The sequence below is a fragment of the Sinocyclocheilus grahami genome, unplaced genomic scaffold, assembly GCF_001515645.1.
Source record: "Sinocyclocheilus grahami isolate Dianchi unplaced genomic scaffold, SAMN03320097.WGS_v1.1 scaffold664.1, whole genome shotgun sequence".
Taxonomy (NCBI): Eukaryota; Metazoa; Chordata; class Actinopteri; order Cypriniformes; family Cyprinidae; genus Sinocyclocheilus; species Sinocyclocheilus grahami.
Window position 1 is genome coordinate 213,993 of NW_015505843.1, and position 11,912 is coordinate 225,904.

General features: G+C 35.0%; 1 protein-coding gene across 1 annotated transcript in view; it reads right to left on the reverse strand.

Annotated features, from left to right (window-relative positions):
* Nucleotides 1-11,912, reverse strand: part of LOC107558879 (protein FAM19A4-like) — a 33,291-nt gene that overhangs the window by 5,338 nt on the left and 16,041 nt on the right. Inside the window, exon 4 of the mRNA XM_016242572.1 lies at nt 3,274-3,398. Coding sequence (XP_016098058.1) covers nt 3,274-3,398 — 125 coding nt within the window. The remainder of the gene's footprint in view (nt 1-3,273; nt 3,399-11,912) is intronic.

The window sequence follows — 11,912 nt, forward strand, 5'->3', positions numbered from 1 at the left end:
CATATTTTCCATGGCCATATCTACTAATTTATTTGCGTTTCAGTCAAGTTTGAGTTTGCGATACCGTTTTTCCTTTGCGCTTCACGTTTCTGCGCGTCTCGCTTTCTGGCACTGTTTTGACATGGGGGTGGAGTCAAGGGACGGGGGCGTGTACAACAGGCCTGGGTATGCCTCCCTGGAAGTGACGTCATCGGCCCGAGGCACAGCTCACTGATCCAGGCACCATCGTTGAGCAGAGGCATGTGGGTGGATCGTTTCCTTTTATTCTCTAGCATTAAAACATGCATGTTTTCGTTTTATTAACTTTATTAACAAATGTATATGTGTATTACCAGTGTTTGCTCAAGTTAAAGAACCTGTTAACATGAACATCTGCTGTTTACTTCTCTCAATGTGCACACTTTCATAGCTTTAAAATGTGTATTGTTTCATTTGGTTAACTAAATGTGTTTGTTTAAAATCTCTTAACCTGTGGGAGGACGCCAGCGCACAGAAGCGTTCTTTGTTTACATGAGTTCAGAGTTACTGCTAGTTTTAATGTTAAAGGATGCAATTAACTTCATAAACTAACTTACATCATTAAAAAGGTATACGACTCAAGCTTCATATCGATCTCGACTTCTTTTTTTCATTTACATAACTCCTGGCATAAATTAAGAAATGACTGTAACTGTAAGTTTAAAAAAAAATGAAGCTTGAGTCTTTTTGGTTTAGTTTTGTTGTGGCCATGAGATATTAATTCGTGGGAACGTGATAATATGTCGTGGCCATGAGATCCTATTGAGGGAACAACTTCTAGTTAACCATATATTTAGCAAATACTGTAAACGCCTGGCAATTATGCCAATAAAGTTTTGACTTTATGATTGCATTTACACCTGTATGTGACGATAAATGAGTGGTGTTTTCATTTACAAATTAAACTATGCAAATTATTCATTTATAATCAGATGCTTTTGGGAAACGCAGCCCTGAACGTTTTAGTAAAGAGATCGAAATGAAGGTAAAAAAAAAATCAAATACATAACGAATATAAATATATTACCAATAATAATAACAATAAAATACATGGACTTACAAGACTTGTGGGATGGATAAAAAAAATTATTGTAGGCCTATTTTATTTTATGTACTTTATTTAACATTTATTCATAATAAACTTTATTCAAATGTTGTCTACATCGCGTGCAACACAATCCCGTAGCCTAGGACTATGGTTAACACTTAAACCACCAGAGGTCGCTATACCTAAAAGCGCCAGCGGGTAAAATTTACCCATGCACATGACTACTGTTTTGATATGGCTAAAAAAACCTATGTCACTGTATTATGCCACTGTCGTCACAATGTCTAGAGTCATAAAATGGTTAGTTTTTTAGTCATCAACTATGTTTTTGTCCTGATGTTTTAAGTTTACGGCTATTTTTAAGCAGGTTACACTAATCACTTTTCTTATTGGTGAATATAAACCAGCCTGCAATGACAACGAGAATTACAAGGAAATAAATACATATTTGGGTGGTGTAATATTATAATAAAATGTTTTAAGATAACCCATGTTTTTTAAATTACTAAAATACCCTAAATAGACTATAATAAGCCATAATAATTCACCACACTGCATGTATGCACTAGGATGTATGATACAACGACATATTCAATAGCACAGTTTCACCTAATCAATTATCTATTTGTTTAGTTGTATAATTTATCATTTGAATAAGAGAACAACACCAATAAACTTGGGGTAATCATAAAAATAGTTTTATTCATTACATCATAATTCAGATTTTTTTTTCAGGAATAAATAGCTAAGCAACACAGTAGAGAACAATAAACGACAAAAAAATGTGCAAAACAAAAGTGAATAATTAATCCAAAGTCTGAACGTGCGTTGTGTGACTGTTTGCAGTAAGCTAACACGTTGCTCAATGACAGCGCGACAGTAAAGGAATTATATGTGTACATTTGACTCGATGGCGCTTATAGGTATAAATGCCCAGCTTTTATTCTGGTTTTATCTAAACAATTTTTTTAACAACAGGGGATTGTAAATAACACAATTTTAGTAAAAGTCAATGACTGTGAGACTTGGATATTCTTTATTGAAAACATATTATGTAGCCTACATTTGAAAAACAGCCATGGGTAAAATGACCCCGTGGCAGTTCTAGTGTTAATATAATAATTTAATAATGTAATAATTTTTTTTATCAAAAATGTCTTAATTCAAAATAAAATATTATTAAATACATATCTGATAATCCCAGGTTGATATGGCCACGCGGGTTTGTTTACCCATTAAATTTATGAGAAATTTAAAGAATTTTAAAACAAAAAGAGCTTCATTTTTTTTTTTTTACTTACAGTTACAGTCATTTCTTAATTTATGCTAGGAGTTATGTAAATGACGCCCCCGTCCCGTGACTCCACCCCCATGTCAAAACAGTGCCAGAAAATGAGACGCGCGGAAACGTTTAAGCGCAAAGGAAAAACGGTATTGCAAACTCAAACTTGACTGAAACGCAAAATAAAAGCAGAGTTGCAAATAAATTAGTAGATATGGCCATGGAAAATATGTATTGCAAAATCATTGCTTTTGTGCTGTTTCATTTATATTTTGCAATTCTTTATTTTTGTTTGCAAAAAACACATTTATTTTTTCTCAATACTTTCATTTTCGCTTGCAAAACTTTATTTTCTTTTGCAAAACTTTATTATTTTGCATATATAAGTGGCATTATATTGACTCCATAGCTGTCCCTGCAATGATCTGCCCATGAAACATGAGAACATCTGAAGAGGTGTGTTTAATTGTTGTAGAAACCCCTATATATGACCATTTTATCTCACAACATAGCCCTTCTTGTTCTCTCAGGGGCTTCAGAGAATACTTATAAAAGTAAGGCCTCAACAAAATGTTGCTTTGAAGAATGGTTTGCCTGAGAAAAAGGCATCGGGAGAAGGGTTCCTCAAAGAATATATAGGCTTCTGAGAATGCTCCTGGGGAGTATTTTGATGGCATATACTGTATATATAATAGCTCTTAGAAATGTCTAATTTAAAGGTACTTTTATGGCAATCCAAAAGGTTCTCAGATTCTCCTCTTACCATGGGCAGAAGATACTTTCTGTGCCAACCTGGCTCTCTTGGACTTAAATGTAGCATGTGTCAGAGTGCAATCAGGATTTAATTAGTGTGGCCCTACATTTCCTTAAGAACCAAATAAACCCCATCAGCAAAATGCAACTCGCATTTACTTGGCCCACTCACCTTGGTGGTTTTGACTTTGTTACCGGTGCTGCAGGACCAACCAGTCAGGTCTGGAAGAGCTTTACACTCCTCGCCATCCAAACATGGGTGCATTTGGCACCACCACTTCTGCAGCACGATGGAAGCTGAAAAAGAGATGGGGGAAATGAAATATTGAACTACTCTCAACATTATTATCTTCAGATTATCTCCTACTGTATGCATCACTGAACATTTCTTTTCTTGAATTTTCATCTAAAGTGACAATTTTAAATGGAGCCGATCCATTAAATGAGCAAAGAATATTCTGTGTTGTGAAAATATCAGAATGAGATTAATAAAAATAATAAAATTATATTCTAATTACATCAAATAAAAGGCCTGTTCAAAGAACGATAACTATGAAGATGACTATAACATTAACTATTTCAGCATCCACACCAACAGACGATAATTCAGTTTACCATAAACGTTGCTGTTGCCGTCTGCCACTTTAAATGCTTGAGTGCTTTAGATTCAGGGGGATTCTGATTTTTTTTATTGTTCATCAGCTGGAAAAAAATTCTGGAAGTGATTTCAGTCATCGTTATAACTGTGGCTTTGACTTTCTCATAAATTATTATTAAAACTCTCTAGTAATAGTTATCATCCTTGAAGTGAACAACCTGTAATAATGGAAAATTTCAGGTGTAGGTTTGAACTGCAATGGATGACTAATACAGATCTCATCACTTCCCAACTGAGAAACATAGAAATGACAAGAATTTTCTCACAAACAGACACCTGCTGAAGCACAGGTTAGATAATCAGTTGTTAACACCTTACAAGAAGATAACAGTGTGGGGAGATAAAAATAAACATTCTTTTTGCTGCCACCTTGACATGTTATAGCGCAGGAAGTCATGCTCCATTATTCACTTTGAAAAGTGGTATATTGGAAACAGCTTCTCCAACGTAACTACATGATAAACCCATGATGTCTTCTCAGATATAGAATCACATCTTCTATTTAAATGTTAAATAAGAGGTGTATAACTGCTGAACCACTAGTGGCACCACATAAAACAATGAAATAATGACCAAAGTGGTCCTGCTCTAAAATGTTTTTTAAAGCAACACTAACAGTGTTACAATACATTTTAAAACAGCCTTGCTTCTCTGCTTTTCAAGTCTTCAGAGCAGTCCAAGCTGTGCCTTGTCACTTCAAAACAAGCCCAGTTCACTCCAAATCCAGGTCTGAGAAGCCAATCAATAGCCTGTTCAAATGAGGTGTGTCCATAAAAGAGCCGCTCACAAGCCCATTGTCCCCAATAATAGGAGGAGAGAAGATATACACAGCGAAAATGAGCTTTACATGGAATTATGCAAAGGAACACACGCAAATCCTCTCAAGCATTGTGATTGAACGTCTTACACTGAGTCAGGACATGATAGCAGGGGTTCATACAGCATGTGTGTTTGTTGATTTGGAGAGTAGGACGGCTATATCCAAATGATGCTGTTGTAAATCAACAAAATTAGCAGTTGCAAAGGCAGTGGGATACAGTAACTACTGTGTGAGCGTCTTTCCGTCTGCGTGAAGCCCACAGTTGTTATTTCTTCAGAGAATCAGTGGGTGCATAATTAACATTAATGTGGGCATTATTAAGTATAATGGCAAGCTTACGAAAGGATGTTTTCATTACCGTCGAAAGCTCTCCATAATTTGTCTACGTGAGTGTGTTGTGAAACTAAACAAACATACACACAACAATATGAGTGCATTCTTTCAGTTACCATCCAATAGCAACTGCTGTGAAGATACACATTGGTCATGGTCATCCGCTTCTTGTGGAGGGCTCAAAGTCATGATTCAAATTCACATTAAACACACCGATTGTGTAACTCTGTTACCCAAGTTATTATAAGACAAAATGATCAAATAAATATTTTTCTTGAATTTACAGGAAACATAAGTTTAGCAGAACAATAAGTCAACATTTGGTCCTAAACCCAAACTTTTTAAAGGAAATTATTACTTTTTATTAAGCAAGGATCCTTTAAGTTGATCAAATGTGACAGAAAAAAAGTTTTTAATTTCACAAAAGATTTCAGTTTCAAACAAACACTGTCCTTTTGGACTTTTTATTCATCATGGTTTCCACAAAAAAAATTTGGAAAAGTATTCTGATTTCTGAAGGATCATGTGACACTGAAATGGCTGCTGAAAATTCAGCTTTGCCATCACAGGAATACAATACATTATATAATATATCAAAGGTTGACAAATAAGGTTAAGACTCCCAAACTGAGCATTTGTTAAAAAAAAAAAAAAAAAAAAAAAAGAAAAAATTTTTATTTTTAATAGCAAATATAAAAAAAGTGCGGGGTTTTTAAACAAAAGTATTCTGATTTCTGAAGGATCATGTGACACTGAAATGGCTGCTGAAAATTCAGCTTTGCCATCACAGGAATACAATACATTATATAATATATCAAAGGTTGACAAATAAGGTTAAGACCCCCAAACTGAGCATTTGTTAAAAAAAAAAAAAAGAAAGAAAAGCAAAAAATTTTATATTTTATAGCACATGATATAAAAGTGCAGGTGTTTTAAACCGAGGATTTGAAACTTCCCCAAAGAAAAAGGCCAGTTGAGCTGCTAAAGCTTTTCAGGAGTTAAATGGCTTTAGGTTTGCAGTTGTGGACACCTTTATCTGAACCTCTTTTCAGCTTTTCCTCACCAAATCTCCCGCTCCACCGTTTAGGCATTTAACTGGATGAGTTTGGCCAAAGCCCGCATACTTGGAAGGATTTTTCTTGCTTTTAGTGCTGGAGTGGCAGGAACAACTGCAAGACATTGATGGTCCTTCTATTTCCAGTCATGAAAAGCCCTATCTGAGGATATGAAGGCACTCATTTAAGCTTTGATTTCCTGTATGGCGCCTTGTAGGATTTAGACAGTGTCATTGCAACAGATGTGAGAAACTATCCAGGATACAGAAATATTTTTGCCACCCCCATTTCTGAGGTATAAACGGACTGTGTTTGAAATGTGTCTGACATCATGTGGCGGCTGTGGAAACTGCAGGAAAAGATGCCGGCAAGCAACTTTGGAGGGAAAAGGAGAGAGAGGGGGACAGATTGGAAAAAACAAAACTGACGAGAGGGAAAAGCAGAGAGCAAGATGAGTTTGGAACAGCATGTCAGACATCTTGAGAAAGTGCCTTACTGTCTGTCTTTTCTTGTTTGTGTTTGTAATTGTTGGCACTGGGGTTTGTGGCATGTTGTAGTGGGCCTGGTGGGGAAACCCAGCATGTGGTAATCATAAGTATTCTAAATCATGAAGACTTTCTCTCAAACACACACACCTTGCCACTATTGTCAATATGAAGCATATGTCACAATGAGCGAAAACAATCAGCATTTCAACTTGTGTGCTTGTAAACTTAACATTCACATATTTAAGGAGTTTCGTATGTTTATGTTAGTCAACAATAAGCCATTTGTAAATTGATTTGAAAATTAAACATTGATCTGTTTATTTTAGCATCTCAACACAGCAACACTGACTCAAGCAATGGTGCGTATTTGGGGCGGTACTATCTGTTTGACCAACCAATGGCAGAGAAGGGGGCGTGTTTGAGAAACCTGTTTGAAAACCATCATTATAAAGTGTATTTTAGCAGGATAACGCGAACGCTAACATTTCCTTTTACTTTTCAGAATATAGCAATAAAATAAAGCTCTGTGACAAACAATTTACTTACACATTTTGTTCATCATGATAATCTTCCATATGAACACAACTTTTATGGGTTTTGAAGCCTAAATACAGTCATCAGAATCTAAACATAGGCTATAAACAAACTACACTGCAGACACATGACTTCAGCGTCACCATAAGCTTTCAGCAACTCTTTCAGTCTTTAAAAACATTTTCCCTGAAAATATGAGTTCAAATAGTTTGCAAAAGTGCGATATAACAATACGCTGAAAAAGTGGTCTAGTGAATAGATGAGTTTACCTAGATGACTCTGTAGTGCCAATTAACCAAGTAAAAGTAAAAGCTTAAAAGTATCAATAAAACGTAAAAAAATATCTTGAGCTTTTGTTAACCACAGCCGTTATTTCAGACATTTAACCAAAATCCCGTTAAAAAAAACTCACTGACTTGCAAAGGAAACAGAAATGCTAAAATGTTAACTCATGCTAAAAATGCTAACAAAAACATGTCATCCCTGCAGCACTCTGTTGATGCAATTCCATTTATTGACACTTGCAGCACAGAAATTACACAGTACAAATGTAATTAGGTTTTCAGGCATCCAGAATTCAGCATGCTTTGGTGAATGAATCAAGCTTATAAATTATAACAAATTTACTACACAGGATGTGAGTACACAAAAAAGTTCACAAATATGCAACCTGCACAATACAAACATGCACATTTTGCAGTATCTGAGACTATTGGGATTGGTAAACAATAATGTATATCTGTACAAGTATATGCATATGTGTGTGCATCCCAACTAACACACCTCACATTGTGGTTTATGCGCCAGAGACTCAAAACTCCCTAGTATCAATCCAAATCCAGTCTATTAGATTACCCAGAACTCCATCTCAGCAGCACAAAGCTTGAAATGACCTAATTTACAACACTATCAGCTTAGCTACAGATTCTGCCTTTGACACACATTAATGCAGTGTATTAATTCAGTATCACTCTCCGCAGGCTAAAAGCACATTTGTCTCCTTAAAGATATGCCCAAAGAGCAGCGCAGAAAACACACCTGACCCCAACGACCTATTTATTAAACAGCAGGCATTCCAGCTCACGAATCCGACACACGACTCGCTGTGCATCAATAAAGTCACTGTGGGTTTTCTCCACATCTGCCACTGCATAAATATAACTTCAGCCTTACATTGGCACAAGATATGGAGTAAGGCACAGGCTGGTTGTAAACACCACAAAAGATAAGTCATTCACTGTGCATGTTTCTAATCTAATTCAACACTGGCGAGACTAATCACTGTTTAAACAAGTGTTTATACAAGGACCCACCAACAACAGATGGAATCAATGCAGAAAATTAAGCAAGAGTACCAAAAAACTGAAAGTAATTATGTCAGAGCAGATTTTATTGGCTGAATTCATAAACTTATCTAATCTTATCAAATACCTGCAATCTAAAACATTTATTCATTCTTTTAGTCATTTATTAATAAATAATATCTTTAACATTTATATATAATTATAAATTATCTATAATTTAATTATAATTTTTCATTTAAAAAAGGCTACATTATATTTAAGAAATTAAATAAGGAGAACACAACAACGCTGGTTTCTGATTAGTCATTTGCCTGCCTAATACCTAATGCACAAAAATGAGTGTTTATTATAAACAATTTGGCGATAAGGTGATTGATAGACTTTAACAAATGCAACACTGGGAAATTAGACGATTTCTAACTGTAATCTAAATATGAATTTATAATGGAATACCTGCAATCTAAAACATTTATGTTTGTATGTATGTAATATGTACAGTATGTATTTATTAATTTAATTATTTTTAATTAAAAAGTTGCATTATTTTAAGAAATTAAAACAATAAACGAGAACATAACACTTGATTCTGATTGGTCATATGCCTGCCTTATACCTAATGCACACAAAATGAGGGTTAAGCATAATCATCATCAGACTGTAAGGTGTTTGAAAAAAGTGTGACACTGGAAAATAGAAAGATTTCTAATTGTAATCTGAATAAAAACTTATCCTAAAAACTGCAATCTAAAATGTAATTATTCATTCATTCATTTTCAATGTATTTCTTTTTGACACTCCATCCATGACCATCCCTGACAATTGGCTTTAATAGCTGTGCTAATTTCATGTCGCTCATATCACTCTATTAATTTCAAAAATTAATATGTCATTTATTTATTTATTTTTATTTATTTTATTTTTTGTCAAATAAGCAGAATAATGTACAGCAAGTCTGGAATGATCGCAAAATAAACCCAGGCTTACATTTGAGTCATGGCGCTTCCTGTGGACAAATGTCTAGATGCTGGACTTATTAGACAAGGCCTTGATGTTCCTGAATGTGTGGCTGAGCACTGATACCAAAATCACAGATGGCAGAGACCCTAGAGGGGGCTCGCCTCAAGCCCCAAAGCAGAGCAGAAATCCCAGGCACACAGGGCAGAAAGAGAGGCCCTCATGCAGAGTAAAGCAGGTCTCTCCACAGAGCGCCAAAGGGAATCACCTTCCCTTCACTCCTTCTAATGAGATTTTAATGGGCAGGTCGGCAGAGGCCTGCAGAGACTCGAGAGCTCACAGAGGAGTGACTAGAGATACGGCCACAGCCAGAAGAGAGTACCAAAGGACCTCTACATCAGACGACAGAGATATTTAATCCCTTATTTATTACATTCTCATTGAATGAGATTTAAAGTCCAAATTCTCAGTGCATCATTGATCGAATTCTGATCCTAGTTGATTTGCCATAAGAAGGTATATCTCAAGACTTCTCTTTTGAAGGTTTCAATTAAGTTTCTTTCAGCTCTTTCTCAGGCTCCTCTCTTGCTCTCACTGATGTTTTAATGATATGTGAATGGGTAAAGTGCCCTCTAAAGGCCAAACAGAGGAACAACACAATACAAATATTTAATACAGCATAAGAAATAGGATCTTTAAGTTACTCTGTAATATATCACAGGAAAATCGCAATTACTCCCATCTCACATTTCTTTTCTTAACACCCTATTTTTAAAACTGTATTTAAAAAATAAGATTAAATATATTTGTCAGTATGTGCTGTTTAAAGGTGAACTGTATGTTATACAAAGTGAAATTTGTAGGACAAAAACCCCTTAAATTTTTATGTTTGCATGAGAATATAAAAAAAAAAAAAAATGTTGCTTGCGCTTGCTAAACTAGATGCTAGTTAAACTGCAGCCAAACCATGAGCTATAAAGCACAGTAAACCTTTAGTAAGATAGAAAGATGCAAGCTGCTAGCCATACACATTATTACAATCAAGCGTAGCGTTAGTTCTGGCAGGTCACGTTAGTCAAGCTCGCATCAGCTGACTCTCAGCTGATCCCCATCTACCTATGGGAATACAACACCTATCTCAGCATTCATATATAAGATCCCTCAGTATTATCAGCAGTTTTCGCATTGCTCAATAGCTAATTACCCTCCTCCATCCCCAACTCCTCCTCTGTCAGTCAGGATTCAGCCTTCTGAATCAGACTAATTCTAAAATGTGTACATACAATTATTGAACTCTTGTTGATATCTGCAATACATTTATGTTGGTTCTGTTCTGTTTACCCTGGGGGGGTTATCGCTGCTCTCCCTGCTATCATCCATGCTAGGCTGCATGGATGCACAGGGAGTTCTTGCCCAGAACAGAACCATACCGCCAATCCAAACTGTATGATAATTGTCAATCATCTTTGACGATAGTGGTCCTGACAGAAATACTGTTATAATAAAGTTTGGGTCGGTACAATTAAAAAAACTATTTTTTTTTATTTTTTTTTTTTAAAGAAGTCTCTTATGCTCACCAATCACAAATCATTCTAATATTTGTTTAAAACAGGTGTGCTGCCTGATATTTTTATCGAATGATACATTTATTCATTTTTGCTTTAGCACAGAACTGATGCCATATAATATGACATAATGCTTTTTCTCATGCTACACCACTACAAAAATAGCTTCTTTCTAGAAAAGCTACACAGTTTCTAAGCTACTGAAAAATGTAGTTAGGCATGTCACTACTTCAAGTTAGCTACTCTCCAACTCTGCACTGAGTATTAGATATTTACGAAGTTTCAGAAGCTGAGAATATGTTCCTATGTGACCTCCCTCCAGAGGCCTGTGTGGTCCTGAGGGAGAAAGTGAGACTGATGGCCTGAGGGATCTAGAGATCCAGCGATGTTGATAGAGGAAAATGACCCTCACCACTCTCTCCTTCACTGCATAAAAACACAGGTCAATCATACTGACTCTCTCTTACATCAGCACAAAGCCAACACAACCTCTGATGTGAGTTCATACACGGCCTTTCCAATTCTCTTTCTGCTGTTCTGTGTATACCAATAGTTTTAAAAGACAAAGACATACATACATGCATATAAAAAAAAGACAAAGACATACACACATACATATAATCACATAATATTCTAATGGTCAGATTATCATGAATACTACCGTTCAACTGTTTTTGCATTAAATTGATCAAAAAGACTTTTACATTGTTACAAAACATTTCTACTTCAAATAAATTCTTTTGAACTTTTAATTAATCAAAAAAAACAACAAAAAAAAAAAAATCCGGAAACAAACGGCATCATGGTTTTCACAAAAATATTAAGCAGCACAACTGTTTTCAACATTGATAATAATAAGAAATGAACAGCAAATCAGCACATTTCAATGATTTGTGAAAGATCATGAGACACTGAAGTCTGCAGTAATGACTGCTGAAAATTCAGGTTTTTTCATTAAGAATAAATTACATTTTAAAATATATTAAAATAGAAAACTTTTATTTTAAACTGTAATAATATTAATATATATATATATATATATATATATATATATATATATATATATATATATATATATATATATATATAAAAAAAATCAA